The 21140-nt window shown below is 35.0% G+C and overlaps 1 protein-coding gene across 1 annotated transcript; it reads right to left on the minus strand.

Annotated features, from left to right (window-relative positions):
- Positions 1–1823: 1823 nt before the first annotated feature.
- Positions 1824–19951, minus strand: LOC127649614 (homeobox protein Mohawk-like). The gene is made up of 7 exons (XM_052134814.1): positions 19729–19951; positions 19237–19493; positions 17394–17541; positions 15104–15257; positions 12402–12719; positions 2605–2638; positions 1824–2513 (listed from the first exon to the last, which is right to left on the minus strand). Exons 2-7 carry the CDS (start codon positions 19407–19409, stop codon positions 2321–2323), a joined length of 1020 nt encoding a protein of 339 aa, XP_051990774.1. The 5' UTR covers positions 19410–19493; positions 19729–19951; the 3' UTR covers positions 1824–2320.
- Positions 19952–21140: the final 1189 nt, after the last annotated feature.

The raw sequence follows: 21140 nt of genomic DNA on the forward strand, positions 1-21140 counted from the left end.
GGTTAACATTCGTTAATGCACTCTGAACTAACAATGAGCAATTTTATTTTTATTACCTAACATTAATAAATGATGTTAAAAATATATTGTTAATTATTTGTTCATCTTACCCAGGTGTCTTTTATGGGTGGGATATGTCCCTGCTACTTTTTTAAAATAGCCTTTGTCAGTTAAATGTCTAATACAGAAGAAAAAGTGCCAGTTCTTGAGCAAGAGTTTCCATTTCGTTCATGCAAAGATTTATTTACATTAAAATATTATATGAAATTATAATGATATATTTAGTGCATAACCTAATTCATATTATTGAGTATTGTGACGTCACAATTAGCTACAATTTAGAATAACATTACATTACAGGATTACATAATGACAGATGTTTTTCTTTGGAAGGTCCTGTATTTTTTCCTTCCATTTATTTTCATGCAGAAGAATTTTAAGTTGGTGGTAAATAAAATTCATGGGTGCTCTTACTATAACAGATGGATATATATATACCTATACGTCTACTCTAATGTATTGGCAGATTTTTTAAACCAAAATCACAAATGTCCATTACTGATTCAATACAGCCTCTACACCACAATTTGTTAGATCTTTAAATATTGACAAGCCCTCTATTTTGTAGATGTCTTTTGTAATTGTGATTTCGATTTTATGTGTACGATAAGATCTATCCAAAACCCACTTTCCAGGCAACCGTACAATACACTGACAGAAGAGCTCTGCAAGCATTCAGATTCCCCTCTTAAATGTGGTATGAGCTCTGAATTAGACTTTTAAATAAAGAGCACTGTGGCCCTCATAATGCTTTGAACTGAAACTACATTAAAATCAACAGATTTCCACCAAGTTTCACCTTTTTCCAACTCCTCGATTTCACTGTGAGGTGTTTTACTATTTGTATTGGGCTCTTTGTGTTGACACAGCGGGTGCAGTTGACCACTAAATGATTATAGATGATGGTAAGGCCAGAAGAATGGTGAAAAATATGCTTTAGTCTTCCTTGAAGTTTGGGTGGGGAGAAAGTCTTCAGAGCAAAACACAGAGCATGTGGTCAGGTTTGAATGGAGACATTGGCCAGACCATCCTGAATGTTCAATTACTAAAATTACTAAAGCAAACTGCTGACTGAATGTTGTTTAAATGTGTCCAGCAAGACCCAGATTCAAGTACCTTCCAAGAACTATCAGGTACATGACAAATGCAAATGTTTGTCCAGTATGGAGTAGTACAAGCACTGTACTAGGGTTTCAGCCATTTCTTTATCAGATTGGAAGTTACCGTTTCCTTTACCAAAATGTGGCTCCCACTCATTATTTTCCTCTGGTTTCGGTGAAAAATAGAGATGAAATTCTATCAAAGCACAATTGTATTCCATTAAAAAAACTTTTTATTTGCTCTCACTTAACTCGCAATGTATGATAAAAATAACAGACAATGGCCCGCATGAAATTAAAAGTGTATTTCAGCAAGAAATGACATAAAAATGGGTAAAACTTTAAAATAAGGTTCCATTTGTTAACATTAGTTAACAGAACCAACAATGAACAATACTTTTACAGCATTTATTAACATGCTTAATGTTAATTTCAAGATGTAGTAATATTTTTTAAATCAAATGTTGTATATGTTAACATTAGTTCATGCACTAATGTGAACTAACATCAACTTACAATAAACATTTGTATTTTTATTAACTAACTTTAACAAAGAATAATACAAATGGTAAAAAACAGTTCATAGTTTGTTCATGATACCTAATGCATTAACTAATGTTAATGAATTGAACCTTATTGTAAAGTGTTATCAAAAAGTTTAGGTTCACTCGGGGGTAAAATATTTGAAACATTAGAAAGTTCCTTTATAAGCTCCACTTTAAAAACTCAAGAATCCAACAATGTTTATATACCATTGTCAAAGGATGACAATAATCCTCCGTCGAATAATGTTAAAATGAACATAACTTAAAAATTGAATACATAAATGAATATATTACATTTCAGCCACTGACAAAAAGTGTATTTCAGAAACGATGACTGTACAAATCAGAATTGTTTAGATTTCTGTACTTCTGTTTTCAGTGGTACAGTCCAAAAAACAAATGTGTAACCATCTAAGCTGTGTCATTTTTCACAAGACAGTGGTAGAAAAATAGGCACACTGGTCAATCACCATATATTTTTCCTCTCAGAAAAGGCTGTTGTGGTTAGTTTTCAAGATCATTATTGCATATACATACATACTCAAGTGTTCAGGTAGTCTTTTAACAATTAGGTCCTATTACAGTTTATAAGACTGCCGTCCAGTCTGTTTACCACTAATGTCGGGGTTGTGTGGGCACTTTGACAGTCTTAATCTCTGCTATATGGGAAGATTTCTGGATGATACAGCTGGTGGTGCCTGGAGCTGCACTCTCCTTTCCTTGGGCCAGGTTGGTCAGGGCCATGGCAGCATGGAGCTCTTTCCAGTAGGTCTCATTATTTCCCCATCTGCCGCCTTTACGAGCACCGCTGTTGCCAAATTGAGAGGAAACGGTTAATGAGGAGTTTTTAGCAGTTCTTAAAAGACTTACGATTCATTAGAAAGCAGCAACATTCTTACCTCTCACCCTGGTGTGTGCCACTGTCCAACGTCACTAAAAAAGAGATTACAGAACAATTTGGTGAAATTAGTTAGAAACTGGGTAAACATTCCATTATGTAATGGTGCCCATAATATATTATTATTGTTATTATTATTATTATTATTATTATTATTATTTAGTGAATATTATATGTTAGATAAACTATTTTCTAACATAAAATTAACCTAACATGAAAAATATCACCCTACTATCTGGACGAATTCTAAATTTATGCTGAAATTTCATTCCTGTTACCCATTCAGGTGTGGTTTTTTTTTTTTTTTAGGGGCCAAGCATTGTAGCTGTGGAGTCCCTATTGGGTCGGTTAGTGTTCTTCTACTTCTTATAATTTCAGCAAAAGAAAAGACTGAGAGTCTATGGCTGCCCATAGCCCTGTATGGTAAAATGTACAAATTTGGCTCACAGGTAGGGGGGAGTCTGAACATTTCTCATGGCAAATATGGAGTCTCTAACTCAAACCCTGTAGTGCCACCAACAGTTGTACTTATGTTTATGCTTATACATTTTTAACCGAATGGCCGAGAAACAACACACTGAAAAAAATGATTCCTTGCTTCAGCAAATATTGCTCATTAAAATAAACTGATTTAACTGAAAACGTAATGCTGTCATCTTTCCTTAATTATATGCTATATGTGTGCCACAAGATATTGAGATTATTTTGTACTCATAATAATAAAGAAATTTAGCTAATTATTTTTAGTGAAGCGACAATAATCTGAAAACCAGTCTATTCATCCAGTAAACCCAGCCTAATTTTGTTATATCCCATGGGAAGCTACGTGATACAGAATGTGAATGAATTTTAAGCAAGCATATTTGGGGCTGGCTGCCATTTTGGATGAGGATAGCTCGTGGTGGACAACACAATGATTTTCCAAAAAGTTCAAAGGTAAATTATATTAAACATAGTGTGAAATCAGTAGAGGATATTTTTTTTTTTTTGCTATCAATTTTCTGTGTATTCAAGTTTCTATTCTCTTAAATAAGTTGTTAACTTATGTTACGTTTCATTTGCAAATCTACAGTGTATTAAACATTTGTCTGCATGAGTCTAATTAGATGTGTACATTTTCACAGTTGAACCAACACAAAGGAGCCCATACATTTTTTCACCAGACTGATACTCTTCATCAGGGATGGAAAGAGTACTGAAAAATCATACTCAAGTAGAAGTACTGTTACTTCCCAAAAAAAGTAGTGTGAATAGAGTAAAAGTAGCTGTCCTAAAAAACTACTCAAGTAAGAGTAAAAGAGTAGCTCGTTTAAAAGTACTCATGAGTAGTGAGTATTGAGTACTGAGTTGCAAAAGCCCCATTATAATGATACATTTTTAAAATACATCAATTATCTATGATAAACACTACATGAATCTGATTCCAAAACATAAAAAGGAGACATGATGACAGAAATGTAAAGATTAAAAGTAATTTTCAATACACTGATCGCCATTTTAAATCGTAACGTATGAAACAATTATATTCAAATCAGTTTATGTTGACAGAGAATCATTGTTGTGCATGAAACATGTTCAAACAATGCAAGGAATGCATAAAAATAATCAGGATCATTTCGCACGTCATGTGCTGCACAATAGAGGAGGTAGAGCAGGCATGGGAAAAGTTGTTTGGTACAGGGGCTACATCACACTTAAAAAGGAATAATTCACCCAAAAATTTAAATTCTCTCATCTGTAAAGGGAACAAGAGGAAGGAGGAGGCGAGAACCGGCTTGACGGTGTAAATAATATTTGAATGTAGAACTTAACCCAAAAGACACAAACACACACATAGGATGGACAGCTACCCGTAAACGCTCTCTCTCTCTGTAGTACCACAGTCCGCAGTCGGCCTTTATCCCTCTCGGAGGCTTGATTAGCCTGATAAGAGACCGGGTGTGTAGAATCACGACCCAGCCCCTCCCTCTGCCCTGCCACACTCACCCTCATCCATCCTGGATGTGTATGACTTTCTTTATTCTGCAGAACACAAATTAAGGTTTTTAGAAGAATATTTCAGCTCTGTAGGTCCTCACGATGCACGTGAATGGTGACCAGAATTTGAAAGTACAAAAAGCACATAAAGGTAGCATTAAAGATATTAATTTGACTCCAGTGAACCCATGTCTTCAGATCAATATTTATGTCATTTTTTATATGAATTGTCCTCCCTGCCCAGTAGCTGCTGAAATGCTCAAAGAATGTGAATCCCAAAAACAAGTGAAAATGGATATTGATAGTAAAAAGTACCTAAATATTGATCTGTTTATCAACCACACTTATCAAATCACTTCTAAAGACATAGATTAAACCACAGGTGTCATATGGATTACTTTATGCCACTTTAATGTGCTTTTTGACCACCATTCACTTGCATTGAATGTACCAACAGAGCTGACATATTCTTCAAAAAATCTTTGTTGTTGTTCAACAGAAGAAAGTCCTACACATCTGGGATGGCATGGTGGTGAGTAAATGAGAGAATTGTTATTTTTGGGTGAACTATTCCTTTAAGCATCACTTTTCTTTTTACTCTGTAATTATTGATTTTGAGGATTTAATTGTGCAAATTAATACAATGGAAAATGTTAATAGACATTTTGATAAAGATTACTTCTCTGCATTTAGGAAGAGGAGCTTGACCAAGCACAGAAAGGGGCATATGCCATCAATGGTTTGGAGCAGGAAGATCGCAAGTTGTCTTTCAACACACTGGATGTATTGATTGTCCTTGAAAATGAGCTGGGGACATTTGTCAAAACTTGGGTCAGTGCACTGACTTTTTGGGCTACTTTATGCCCTTCTCATCAGCTACCCAAAGACGCTGACAATTTTTTTTTCTTTTTAGAAGTCATACAGCAAATGGTGTTGCATCTTGATAATGACAATGTCTGGCCAAGTTGAAAAGATCTTTTGAATGAATAGTTTCAATAATAAATACAAACTGTTTCTGGTGTTCTTGTTACAGCATTAGTTTAGAGCGTTTTCTCCTACCTGCATATATTTCTGCAGTGTGCACTCTGTTAAAATGCATTTTGAATTGCGTTTATTTAGATTTACTGAAATTCTTTAAGTCATTGCATAGCCCACTTGTTTTTATGTTTTTTGTTTATCGTCATGATTTTGTTACTATTTTTGTTAGCTGCTAATAGCAAATACAATTGAGCTAAACGAGCTCAAAACGTGTATTTGGGTAAACAGAGACCCTTTGGGTTAAAACACCTTAAATGTAGCAGCTGGCGTGGCAAAGTATTTTAAGTAAACATTTTTGAATGGAAGCTCATTCATTTGGCCATAGCCAGCTACATTTCTTTAGGTAACGTTGCTAACATTCCTAGCGGAATTTGCTTAAAAAGTGGGACGCAAAAATAATGCACTATATTTTTAAGCAAATCCAGTACATAATTTTTTTCATTGCAGTCATGTTTATAAGAAAAGCATATAATTTATCATTTTTTATTTTGCCTATTGTCACGAGACTGTACTCTTTACAATCTCGAGTACAATTACACTAATGGTCGGCCATATTTCTTGTCCGCCATTTTGAATTTAATTGAAAACAATTTTTTGAACTCCTACAATGTTCATCGGTTCTTTCCCAAATTTGGGTCAAATCATCTTCAGATCATTCTGGCAAAATGTTACTCGTAGCTTTTTGATAGACCAAACCATTCTCATGTAACGGATCACTGAATCGATGGGCAGATGCCAAAAAGGATCTCAGCAATGCTTTAACGTACTGAAACTGCACGAAACTTTGCATGTGTCATTGTGACCATGCCCTGACAATACCATATAAATTTGGTGACACTGCCACCTAAAAGCTCTGTAAATCACCCTGGGTGCAGATATGTTTGTGTGACATCCTGCCGTTGCATGACTTCAAGTGATGTTCAGAGTTAAAAGGAATGCAGCATCAATGTTTATTTCTAGACTATAACAAAATCACATTAATCAGGAATTTAAACTGTGTGTAAATGTGTTCTCACTCTCATTTCATGCGTGTATGTACAGGGACCACTAAGTGGGTGTTTGCCAAGCTCAGGGAGATTTAAGTGGAGCTCTACAGGCTGTGCCTACATCTACATTCATGTGCTCCAGCCAAAACAAATGCAATTACGCTTCTCCTACGCTCTTGAGATAGAAAAAACATATCTGCACTGTGTCAGAAACAGACACTTTGTTCCACCACTCCTCAACTAATTTGCATTTTTATAATAGTTTTTCTTTTCATTTGGCTAATGGCAATACAAAGGGCACTGACATTGTGTTAGCAACCAAAGGTCTTTCCTTTAACCGGATGAAATGGAAGTTAGAAAAATACTGACATCTACGCAAATGATGTTGAAACCCATATTGTCCCTTATAAGGTTTTGAAACAAACATCCAGATTCTGTGAGGAATCTCTGATTTGTGCATCACTAGCATCACCAAACAGAACATGAAAAAGTACAAAATAAAAAACTTTTTAAACAGGTTTTCCGAACTCTACCCTATGTGCCTTTGGTCAAAAAACAGGTAGTCCCGCCCCAAAATGAGCAATGGTTTGAAAGTGCAACAGGGCCACTATAAATACTTCTCTGGTACACCTCATGAAATTGCTTGACAACACAGTTTTCTGTCCTGTGCCGACATATTCCATATCAAAACTGGATGGTTGGGCGGGATATATGAAAGGGGACTCATCCTTTTCTTTTCTTTTTTTAATATCCAACAAGTTTAAGTTACATAACATCAAAAATTTACTGGCTAGTCAGTTGCAAGTGCTATATGGAGGAGGGTTATTCTCATTCTTGAGAGCATTTGATTGGACAAAAATCTGTGTAGCGCAGTATGAGTCATCAATATGTTTCATCTGTACTCCCAGAAGAGAGCCTTTTTAGATGTGTATCAAAAATGTGTACACTAGTGTATAGATGGCTTCAAAGCTAATTGACATTGACTAAATGCACAAAACTTTTGATCAAAATTATCTAATGAGCTCTTTAAAATGAAAATGTAAAATGTCATTGCACCGTAAAAAAATTATTCACCCAAAAATTATAATTCTCTCATCATTTACTCAATCTCATGTTGTCTCCAACTCATATGACTTTCTTTCTTCTGCAGAACACAAATAAATATATTTTAATGGAGATATGATATCTGTTTGTCTATACAATGTGACCAATTTTTTTAAGCTCCAAAAATGACAAAGTCAGCATAAAAGTAATCCATAAGACTCCAGTGGTTTAATTATTTTCTTCTGAAGCGATGTGATTTGTTTTGGATGAGTACAGACTAAAATATAACTCCTTTTTCACTGTACATCTTGCCATGGCAGTCTCTAGGTACGATCATGATTTCAAGCTTGATTACAGTTCCTAGTGCTTTATACATGCGCAGAGTGCTAGATGAAGCTAGTAAGTATAATCGAGCTTGAAATCACGATTGCCAAGGAGACTGCTGATATCAAGATTCATAGTGAAAAATGTGCTATATTTTGGTCTGTCAAAATGGATTGGAATCGATTCAGAAGACATGGATTAAACTACTGGAGTTTTATGGACTACCTTTATGACAATTTTATGTCCTTTTTGGAGCTTGACAATTTGGTCAACATTCAATTGCATTGTATGGACAAACAGACATCATATCGCCATTAAAATATATTAATTTGAATTCTATAAAGTTGATTAAATGATCATTCATCAGCTAAACATAAACAACTCTCAGGATATTTGACATTGCCATCTATGCAAACTAAATGACAGGAAGCATCACGTATATTTAGATGGGCATCATCCATCAATTAAACTTTGACAGAGGTTTATTAATAGGACAAAACCTGGACATTTTACACATCGTATTTTGGAATCAGTGTAAATTAATATGATTTTTGATTGAGGTATCTACATAAATCGGCTTGTAATGGTGAAGTTGCCTCTGGTTTCTGCTGAAAGCATAAAGATTAGTAAGGAAAAATCTCTCTTATGGGAGCTATGTGAGGGAAAATTGGATGACAAGCACGAGCACACAAAATGCGTTTTTCAATATTCTTTGCCTAAAACATCTCCAACTCAGATTCCTCAAACAGCAGCTGCGCCAAATAACTAGTATAAACCATAAATAAATCATTTGGCCCTGGTTCCTGTGTGCTACTGAAAATCTTTTTGACTTAATTTCTATTGTCCACAGATGCTTTGGATTGACTTGACACGAGAAAAAGGGCAAGTCCCTTGGTTAAAGACAGAAGGTCTCTAACCAAAATCAAATTAGTATAAACAGAGATATACAAAATATACCAGAAAAAGAGTTAATAAAATGTTTCGCATGCATCCATTAATTTGATTTTAATTTGAAAATTCAACACTACAATAATCATGGTTTTATTTAGAACAATTCAAAGTTAACATTTAACAATTCCAAGCACTGGACTGTAATCACAGTGCAATAGGCCGTAACTATTTTATGTGCTAACTATTCTAAAACAAGAATTAGACTCAAGAATTTTCACACACTCTTAGTTCTTACACTGTTTGACGTAACGACCAATAGGCTTGTAAATGCACTGCTTTAACAGTCTAGCACAACCTTTTGAACAATCAGTCTCACAGCTATCAGCAGCTGAGCATATGATCCATTTTTTACTACATAATGGTGTGAAAATATTTACCTTTTAGCTTCATGGGATTTATGTGTTAAACAAGTGGTTTCCCATCTAAGGGGACTCAGCAGAGGTCATAGTAGGTACACTTCAATGGAACACTGACATTTCATTATAGGCAGCACAACATGAAAAATCAATAATGAAAAATCTACAGCAAATAGTATAGAACAGGGACAAAGCTTTCTGACAGCAATGATGGCATCACAATGAGACAAGAGACAATGACATCTAACAGTTGTCTGGCATATATTAGTCCTATAAGTCTGTATGCTAAAGCAGTGAACCATGTGTTCATATTAGGTGGTTGGTATTATTCCTGGCAGCCACTAATTTTACACTGGATTTTAGTAAACAGATTTGTTGTTACTTTTTATGTATGCATACTTCCACTATGTTGTGTTTGTATCCATGTTCCAAAACCATGAAATGATAGCAGGTTAGGAGTAAATAGAGCAGAAATAACTACACCGAAAATGTTTAATCTACGAATGTGCTTTGTGTGGTAACATCTAAAGTAACAAAAAAATATCATTTAATATCGCTTAACCAACCTGGTGATGTTAAGTTACACCAACAAAGCTAATTTTAAGATTTAGATCGATCTTTAAGCAATAGTTACAAGTTACTTTTACAGTGTTTTACAAAACTTTACTAAACTGTAACAATAAATATGAAATTATGTGATTTAACAACAGTATTCATTATTGCAATGACACCATCCTTGTCGTTTTGTGAGGAATTCCCTCACTAATTAATTGATCTGAATGGCCACACAGATCAGTGTAACAAATTTCAATATTTTCAAATGTTATGAAAAATGGCAGCTTTTCTCAACATTAAGGTACTTTACACCATCAAACCTGTAATGAGCCTAATCTTCATTGCTAAATTCCCTAAACAATTCACAAATGCTCATTTGATATACTGTAAATCTTTTTTTTATTAAGTGTAGACCCATCTCAAAACTGCTAATGCTTTATTGTACAATGATCTATAATAGTTCAGAATTCCAATATGCCAACTCACATTGCATTGTTGAACTGCTTATTTGACTGGAACAAAAAGGAAGCATCATAAACAAGCACATGTTATACTGGACTGACGCAGTGCTGCATAATAAATTAAATCCAGAACATTCCTTCATTTTCCCAAAATGAGGTTGTTCCAAAAAGGCACAGAAGCAAAATAAACATCGAAATAGAACATTTTGAAATGTTGCGGTGGAATAATGTTAATGATGAATTAGACTCTACTCCTTTGGCAAAGCTGAAGCATTTGCTTTCATGGGGCATCAGCAGGTGTTCCTATAAGCTACGAGGGAACCAAGAACTGAGTCCAAGAACTTTCCACTCACCAATCAAGACCAAATGTAACCACAGCTTTACATTCAGTTTAATTATTAGTTCTGATGAGATTCACGATGAGATTCAGATGACAACATCTTTCGTTTGTCTCCATTGGCTAAGTGGTATTCTTTTAAATCTTTTTGTCTTAACACATAAAGTAGGATAGTTTGGTATTTCACATAAACTGAGCAAACTGAGTTAGTCTATTATGCTGCAATAGGTGTGTAAATAGTGAGAAGATTTCAGCTGCTCATTGTTTGTTGCATCAGATAAGTAATGTGGACTACTTAAGCTGTTTGAGTTATAATAACAGAAGAGAGGGTGCTCTTGACAATCAGTTTGTATCCTACCTCTTTATAAGCAATACAGGAATGCTTAAAGTTTACATTTATTTATTTTTTTATTTGTTTGACATCATTATTATAATTCAATTTGAACTTAAAAAAAAATAGAAAGATTCTACATTCTATCAAATAATATTATATCATGAAATTGTACCCTCACTGAGCACTTTATTAGGAACATTATTTAAGGAATAATTGACGACGGACCATTGAATTGTTTAAAAATAATGCACACCTGAGCTGGTAATACCTGCAGCAGAACAGCGCTTCAATTCAATAGTGGGGTTTCCCTCTTACATCAAACTCTGGGATTCCCTCAATATACCAGCGTATATATACGAATGTGAGGGACCGTCGATATTTAGTTTATAAATGGGTATAGTTTATAGTTTGCTTTTCCCACTGTACTTTCAGATAAGTTTTGTTGACTTGTTGTTGGTCTCCATCCAATGACGTTTGTTATTTGGTCTATTCCACGCACATGGCCACATAAGCCGCTTTCTCTGGGAGAAACTCTCTTAATTCTTTAAACAGCATAAGGAAAGCGGCGTTCTCGTTTACATGACGTTTCAGAATGCCGCTTTCAACAAAAACCCTGGAATAAACCACTTTCTTAAAGTGCATGTAAACTTGGTCATCAAGCATGACTGAATCAACTTGACTACATTAGGTTAAACCCAGAGCCATATAGAGAGAGAGTTGCGACAACTCCATTGACTCCAATGGAACGTTTTTTTTTACAGCAATGGCGGCTCGTGGAGCCTCTCAATAGTTCCCGGCAGTAGCAGCAAACACCGTAGAGATGCATCAGAACAAACCGTTTGCGACGCACTTTTAAAAGGTGAGACGTTTAAAGAATAATATTATCTTATTCTGTATATTATCAGTACATCTAAATAAAAATAACTTGTAAATTAAAACCTTATAGTTGAGTATTACTCATTAAATTAGGAGATAAGGGATGTTATCAGATAACTAACAGATTAGGCAAGGATTGGAGCTGGATAAAGTATTGTATTTTAAAATGTAATTTACTCCTGTGATGCCAAGCTGAATTTTCAGCCTCATTACTTTTGAACGGCAGTTTATATACAAGTATGCTTAAGTTGTTTTAAAGCTGAATATATTGTGTATATGAATAAGTATTGTAAGAATTATACATTAGATATATAATATTTATAATACATAAATAATTATATTACTATATATAGAATTGTAAGAATTGTAAAAAATAAGCTTCATTTCACTAAATTTTACATTTACGTAACTGCTGCTAATAGTTATAGTTCATTGACCCATTGTGCGGTGCGAGCTGGAAATCATGTCATGAGTAAATGGTGACATAATTTTTGCTTTTGGATGACCTATTTCTTTTATAGTAAGCTACAGAAGCGTGAAGGTTTGTGGCAGCTCTTACCTGTATGGTATGTGATGTTTGCCTCGGCTTCTGATGATGAGGGCGAGAGAAGATCTTCCTCATACTCGTTGGAGCTAAACGATCCAGAATGGTTCCTCTTCCGAGAGTCCAGAACTTTTTCAGAGGCCATTACGTGCCGAAGGGAATCATTTAAATAACGGTTCAGCAAGCTGTTCTTGTATTTCGGTGGAGAGACGTAATCATTACAAACTGTACTTCGTCCCACCCCTTTGCCCCTACTGTCCTGAATGACACTCTTGTGCGGGGGTCTATTAAAGTTTGATTCACTGGTCTGCATCTGTAAAGTGTTCTCTTCATCTGCAGAGCAAAGACATATAACATGAAAAGGTTCTTTATCCACATTACCATACACATTAGATTAAAACATACTTGGGGACCAAAAGTCGGAGTCCACATAAAAAAAAATGAAATAAATAGAAAGTTTTAGGATTTTTAAAAATTTAAAACAAAGAAACATTATGATAAAAAAATTAAGAGGAAATTAGAGGTTGGCCAATAATGGATTTAGCTGATACCTACAACTAAGGTGGTTGAAAAGGCTGATAACCAGTTAATTGGGCGATATTTTTTAAATCGATTTATAGAATTTTAAAATGACAGAAACTTGGCTCCGTTACAATGCTCTATATTTTAGTATTAACTAAATTAGACTTTTATAGCCTAAATATTCACCATTTTAAATGTTTTGTATATATATATATATATATATATATATATATATATATATATATATATATATATATATCACCAGGTGAAGTTTAATGAGGAATAAGGTTAATTATTCACAAGATATGAAGTTGTAGACACAATGTATGTGCTAATGGGGTACGTTTCCATATACGTTGTTGCATTTTTCTTTGCACGCCCCCGGTTCAGTTTAAAACACTTAAGACACATCCACACTAATATGTTTTTGTTTGAAAACGCATCTTTTTCTCTACGTTTTGGCCTTCCGACCACACTGAGTCGTTAATTTTGACGTTAACTTTTCGAAAAAGCTCTCGCAAGTGGATACATTTTAAAATGCTGTCTTTGCGTTGTAGTCTGGATGGGGAAAATGGAGATATCTGAAATGATGACGTATTTGTTGTTATGTGTTGTTATCAAGATGGCAGCCCATGTTGTAGCAGCGTTGTTGTGTCTGCAGTTTGATAGCGTTGTTAAAGATAAATATTACTTTGTACAACCTTAACATTGTATTCCTTCAAAGGCAATGGGAAGTCTGGTGACGGAACATGAGGACTATTGTGTTTCAGACTGTTCATGGAATGACGATTTGTTTGCATGCACAGTAAGGCGATTTAACCCTTTAAAATCTGATGGTGTTTTTAAAGATTTCCTAAGAAACTGCTGAAAAATCACAAAGAAATGGGCATTTAGTATTTTCTGATTTTACATTATATATCTCTAGGTGTAAATAAGGTGGCCATATGTAACATTGTGCTTCGTGTGGAGTATTGAATGATCTATGCATCCAAATACCTTGTGTAATGATATGTGATATTTTATGTTCTGTTTATTTTTATTGAAGTTATAAGCGAATATACTAATATACTTAGCTAGTACTCGCTATATTTTTGTCTGTGAGTAAAACAAATTGACTGGTTGTATTTTACTCTTTGAGAGCTTTCCAACAACATATGACACATGGTTATTTTATAATTTTGATGTTTTTACTGAATACAATAATATGTACAGTGCAATTTGTATATTTATATTTAAATTATCCAAACGGAACACTTTTGATTTGTCTGCAAATTTCAAATCATTTGTTCAGTTTTGGTGATAATGTCTACATGCATTGGAAAGTAAAGCTTCTAAGCCTTCAAACAATACATACTTTGTGTTGGTCAAGGCTGTAGTTAATAATTTTGGAAAATACTTGAAAACAGTAGTGTGGACGGAAAGCATTTCGAAAACAAAAATGTTGTTTTCAAATGTATTTGGTTTAATGTGGACGTAGCCTTAAAATAAACAAAACAAGCATTGCAGCGGGGATAAAAACATGGTTGAATATTGTCAATGATGAAAGATTTAGATTTAGCAAATCCCCACGAGGTGCCAGTGATTGTTATTATACCGCAGAACCAAGCCGTTTTAACTGAAGAATCCATCAGCCACAGCGGAAAAAAGGAGGAATAATAATAAAAATAATATGTATTAAAAAAAAATCTAACTATCGGTATATAGATACTTTCAGATAACCTGTAATTCCAAAAATCAATGATCAGCACTGATTCATATGTAAAACCGATATAAAGGTTTACTCTAGAAGAAATATGTATGATTCTGCACTATTTCTTTGTCAATACTCAAATAAGCAAATTGTTTACACTGACCATGTTAGCTCCTTTGAATAAAGGGTCAGATTTTCTTGTTTCCACTGACACACACAAGACATTATTTTGAACAATTTTAAATCGTGCTGGAATAACATCATCAGGTTTTGCACAAAAGTGTGGAGTCTGTGCCAGTTTAAGTGCATGCTGTCATTAAAGCAAAAGATGGACAAACCAAATACTAAATTTTAATTTTTCAGTTCAGTTTTATTTTATTTTCTCAGTCAGTTTTTAATTTTTTAGAAAATGCAAAATAGAAGCATTTCCACATGTGGATTCTTTGTGGACTTGTGAGCCCCAATGTATGCCTATAGAATGGACAAATCTCAAACATAGTTGTACCGTCTGATACTGTGTCATCGCTGCTAATGCTGAGTCTCTCTGCGTTGCCTTGGACATATTTGTTGTAGAGTTTTATGCGTAGAGCCCAGCTTAAGTCAGGCTGTCGCACTGTGTTCTTGAGCCTACGTCTTGCATTCGCAAACCAGTTTGAGACCTAAGAAATACAAAAACACGAATGGTAAATTGGGAACACTAATTGGCTTATCTTGATTGCTATCTCTTGCATAATGGTTTAATGCAATTTAAAAATTATGCAATAAACAATCATATTTAGGGATAGATCACCCCAAAATATTTCACTATATTCATTACAATGTAGAAAACAGATATTTAAAAAAATTAGTAGGTGTGTCCAACACTGTAAAAAGTGGAAACCTGCAATTATTATCTTAAGGAGCTATTTCTAACCACTTAAAATAAGTTAGTCATTAAATAATGTTTTTGACATAGATGTTACCACATGAAGCACATTTGACTGGTAGTGTTTATGTTCACGAGTCATAAGAGAAACACTAAACAGGTTCAGTGGCGTGCGGGACACCCCCACAGTGCGTGGGGTCCCAGTCGCAAATTCACCTATCTACATGTTGCCTTTGCTTTTTTAGAACGGAACTCAATTCTTGAATTTTTGCAGGGATGCCAATTCCTCATTAAATATCATCACCATGATATATTTACCCATTGGTCCAACATTTAAATATTCAGTGTTCATCTGAGCTGTAGTGTGCGGGTACACCCCTCACTCTCTCCCCACTGTGTGCTGTCATTGTTCATAGGCCCATTTCACGCTACCGCATTTGTCACTTCCGAAGGTGGCCCTTGCAGGGTAAACTTTACATTTTATTGAATAGTTCTCCCATGTCTGTTTGGGTCGGCTCTGCCTTACTGCAAGTGAAAACAGCCCGTTCTATTCTGAGAAAATCATTGGCAGTGGCTCTTCTCCCTGACACACCTGTACAGCTCCACAATAGAGAAGCAGTGCTATGAAATCATGTCTGGTCAGATCCCTCGCACTATGGACTCTTTCATGAACACAGACACTTTTGTCATCTCTCTCTCTGATATTTCAGTGCGGTAAACTTCCATATTCGGGATAATATTCATTAAACTTATGCCGCTCAATATTGTTGATTAACTTATTTAATTTATTTTTAACGTGTATTTTGTCATACTGTACTGGTAGAGTCTTTATAGTCAAAAAAAGAGAAAAAATCTACCAGTGCTGAAGAAGTAATCCAAAGTATTTAGAGTACATTACTGACCTTGAATAATCTAATGGAATACGTTACAAATGACATTTTACAGCATGTAATCTGTAATCTGTAGTGGAATAAATTTCAAACGTAATCTTCCCAAACATATATATATATATATATTGGAAGTCATTTGATAAAATAATATAAAATAAGGTAGGTGCTATTGCCTGCAAATAACAAATGTATTCCTTTGGGGATTTTAGTCAGAATAAAAGCACTATTTATGTCCAAATCCCTAAACATACATTATATAGCCTATATATATATATATATAATGTAACATCAATAATAACATAAATTAAAAGTTCATAATAGCTCAGTGATAATTCATTACTGTATGCAAATTCAGATAATTATACCATTAAATCAAGTATTTGTAAATGGTGGAGACAGACTCAAAAATGTGTTGCAGCAGGTGCACGACAAATTTTCATGCATGATGTTACTGCTTGTGGGAGGGTCCCCATCTAGTGCTTTGGGGGGGCACAGATTTGCAGTACGCCGCTGGCGAGGTTACCACAGAGGATCATTCAAAAAATACAGGTTCCTGTCTCACATTTGTTAAATACCACCTGAAAACTCCACGGCACTACTAGAACAATGCTCCATTGAAGATAAAGGTTGGATTTTTTACAGCACCGTACTGCCATATGCATTGAAAAGACTTAACACTGCATGCCAACACCAAAACCTCATCCCAGCTGTGAAGCATGGTGGAGGGAATATGATGATATCAAGTCTGCTTTGATGCCTCTGGGCCTGGACAGTTTACAATCATTCAAGGACCAAGGAATTACAAGTTCTGGAAATACTACAGCAGAATATCAGGAAATCTGTCTGCGATCTAGAGTTTGAAAGAACATGGTTCATGCAACATGACACTGACCCAAAACATACGAGCATAGCAACAATAAAGAAGAAGATCTCTATATTTTACACCAGTCAACCCAACCCGAGTCAGATCTGTTCTAGTCTGATGTGACTAAACCTGATCAAATATGTTACAGCCAGCAGGACACACCATTTGACCTCACCTGAACCAGGGTCATGTGGGAGCCCAGAGCAAGCAGTATCTTCTCAGTCTTGGTGGGGTAAGGGTTGTCCCTGTGCTTATAGAGCCATTGCTTCAGGGGTCGAGCCATATCCTGAAGGGCTTGACGTTTGTGCCGCACCTTCCCTCCACTGCTCATGCAAAACAACATCAGAAAGGGACTGTTTTATACAGTAACCTTTCTACCCAAGTTCTTAAAAACCGGTATTGTTATTTGTAACCATCAGATAAGACCTGTTGTCCCAATATATCCTAGCGTGATTCATGGAGCGCATATCATTAGATAAAAAAGTAATTTAAAGAGATATGTGAGCTTATTTTTAACCTAACGAATGATTACTTTTACACAAATATTTACTTTTCCAACAATTACTTTCCTTATTTTATAATGATGTTGCTCTGTAATCTTTCATGCAAACCTAGCAGAATAAAACTACATTTAACGGGAGATAAAGTAGCTTTTTAATCCTTCAGTTCTGCCATTCTTCCATACCACTCATCACGCTGTTCTAACACAAATTATTACATGGTCACTCTGTAATCCAAACATTGTGCATGTCATTGGAAATAGATAAACACAAATTTGGCAGAGACCCACGATACTGTAAACAAATGTTTTCAGGAACAAATGTTTTGCATGCTCATAGTAATGAACCATCTGAAGGAAAATAGTAACAATCTACTCACAATATAAATCATTACCCATACTTAATTGAAATGTATAATATTTTTAGAATTTTTTTTTGTCTTTCATTCAGATTGGGCCAGTTTGTCAACATAATTTAGTTGGATTAGGTAAAAATGTATGTACAATAGCAGTTTTAACTCAACTTTATTTGGTTCGTCAAACTCAATTTACTAAAGTATATATAAGTGATTTTCTCATGTTGGTCCAACTTAATTTATTTTATTAATTCTATGCCAGATGAACATGTGTAAGGACAGTTAAACTGCTGTACTGTCAATTTAATTGCAACTGCTAATGGAGCTACAGCTGCACTTGAATCAAGTATCACTTGAAAGCACCATTTGTCACCACAATGGTAACCCCCAACCCCCAATGGTAAACTCCAGCACAACGGACACTCTTTTGAATAACAATATATTACAGAACATTAAGCATTAACAAATCTTCTCCTATTCTATCTAGCTCAAAATGATTAAAATAAAACTTAATTTCAATATTTCTCCCTGGCCAGTCCTATGAAAAGCATACTGAGAAATAGAAATCCCCTGCCCAGTTTTATCAATGCTACATTAACACCACAAAATGTATTCATGTAGTCCTAACTCAAATGGATTAAGTAATCTTTCATTTTACAAATGTAAATGGATAGAACGCAATGAAATCAAGTTGTGACAAAATGTTCTAGAATTGTGTTACTTTATTTATTTTAATTCAGTCATTTGAACAAGAAGCACATTTTTTCTTTCTTTCTTTCTTTCTTTTCTTTTCTTTTTTTTGAGTATAGCCCACTCATATTTTCCAATCAGAAGATTTTGTAGATATCCTGCACCAATCAGCAGATGTCACTGTGGACCAAGTGCTATGGGTAACATCCCTATCTTGTTACACACATACTTTTTTATTGCCCACATGTCAAGTATGCCAAGATTTGTTTACAAATAACCTACCGTAATACCTTAATGCATAAACAATACGAAGTAAATTGATATGAAAGTGAAGGCAGCGTCAATTTAAATGGTCTACATTTACTGATTGCTAATTGCATTGAAAATTATTTAGTCTAGATGCAGTACTGTAGATCACATTCAGTCTCAGTTACATGCACATTTAAATGTTCTAAAATTGAGCACAAACATACCCATTTCTCCTGTGTTTGAGAGAGTCGGTGTCATCCATCACTTTGTGGCTTGACAGTAAATCTGGATTGTGTCTGTCGATCACATCTAAATAGTTCCTGCTGGTCCTTTCCACACTTTTTTCGCTTTCCTCAAAGCGCAGGTGATCAAGCTTACTGAAGACTATTGTATTCATCGCTGCTTGAGCAAAATCAATGAACTGCCATGTGCCACAAATTTCTGTATTTCCAAAGTCGCTCCGAGAAAATGTATAATGCCCCTGTGAACAAATGAGACCTACTTTAAATGTGTCACCTAAGATATTTCATTTCAATTAGGCTATAGATAATAAAATATTTACGTAAACTTTATACATTCTCAAATGTATCTTAAACTTGAATAATTTAATTAAGAACAGTAGACAAAGTTCGCGAATTTAAAGAGTGAACTTAAATGAGTGAAATTAATGACATAACAAGAACAATTACATACAAATATAGCATTAAAGTGCTTACAATGGTATCCTGTTAGTCCCTTGAAACTACAGCGACGCTATTATTTCAGTGGCGCGCGCTGTGTCTTCCATCCCATCTGCTCATATTCAACACTACTGCGAAACTGTCGGCTGATTTCCCTGTTATATCATCCCAACACTAGATGTATTGCACCCCGGAACCTGAATACAAGGACCATATCAGCTTTCCCTGACATATAGCGTGTCCATAGGCGAGCATGGGAATGATGTATGCCTGTTCCCGCGCGCGCTCCAGGTGAGGGAGTCTCTGTCGGGCGCGCCTCCGTTCAGCTACTGTGCGTCGGTCTGGCTGTTAGCGACATTTGATCATCTCCGAGCGCAACTCAGGGAGGCTTTTTAGAGTTATTTTATGGAAAGCATTTTTATCGGTGCGTTGGTTAAACTCAGCTCAGCACCGGTAATTAATTGGGACTGTCTGGTTTAGAGCTAAAACGCAAATGGTCCGCTTTTTATCTGAACGTTTAATGGTCTGTGTTAAGTCAAATTGTTAAAATATAACTATCGAACTCTTTTAGTGATGAAAATAGACATTTAAACACTAATAAATCTGTACAGAGGGTCTACTGCCCATTAATGTTGCCTTTTAATTTTGGTCAAATTATGCTTAATTGTTGCCTCGAGCTGTTGCCAATGCATTTTCACTTTAGAAATTCAGGCAAATTATATTAGAAATATTAATAGTAAATTGTATACAATTGTAGTGTTTACAAACTGAAATATATTCAAAATACTTCAGGCATCCCTCATTTGTCATAAATGTAATTATGATTTGCATCTAGATTTCCTACATTTAATACACTAGCCTTAAAGGTATAGTTCACCCCAAAATAAAAATTCTCTCATCATTTACTCGCCCTCATGCCATCCCAATTGTGTACACTTTCTTTCTTCTGCTGAACACAAACAAATCTTTTTAGAAGAAAATCTCAGCATTGTAGGTCCAGACAATGCAAGTGAATGGTGGCCAGAACTTTGAAGCTTCAAAACGCAGATAAAAGCAGCATAAAAGTAATCCACATGGCTCCAGTGGTTCAATCCATGTTTTATGAAGCAATATGATAGGTGTGGGTGAGAAACAGATCAATATATAAGTCCTTTCTGACTATAAATTCTCCTTTCTGCCCAGTAGGTGGCGATATGCACAAAGAATGCAAATCACCAAAAACAAAAGAAGTAAGTGAAAGTGGAGATTTATAGTAACTTAAATATTGATCTGTTTCTCCCCCACACTTATCATATCACTTCAGAAAATATGGATTAAACAACTGGAGTCATATGGATTACTTTTATGCCACATTTACAGTATGTGCTTTTTGGTACCTCTAACTGAACTGAGAATAAAAATATGTTTATGAGAATATAGGCTATATATTAATATATATATATATATAT

Source organism: Xyrauchen texanus, chromosome 9 (assembly GCF_025860055.1).
Source record: "Xyrauchen texanus isolate HMW12.3.18 chromosome 9, RBS_HiC_50CHRs, whole genome shotgun sequence".
NCBI lineage: Eukaryota > Metazoa > Chordata > Actinopteri > Cypriniformes > Catostomidae > Xyrauchen > Xyrauchen texanus.

Excerpts from the sequence above, each read along its gene's own strand:
- LOC127649614 (XM_052134814.1), bottom strand. The coding sequence starts at position 19,409 with ATGAATACAATAGTCTTCAGTAAGCTTGATCACCTGCGCTTTGAGGAA. Across the intron at positions 12,720-15,103 it reads CGATGACACAGTATCAGACG|ATGAAGAGAACACTTTACAG; the intron begins GTACAACTATGT and ends TTTGCTCTGCAG. Across the intron at positions 2,639-12,401 it reads AAACATCACATACCATACAG|TGACGTTGGACAGTGGCACA; the intron begins GTAAGAGCTGCC and ends TCTCTTTTTTAG.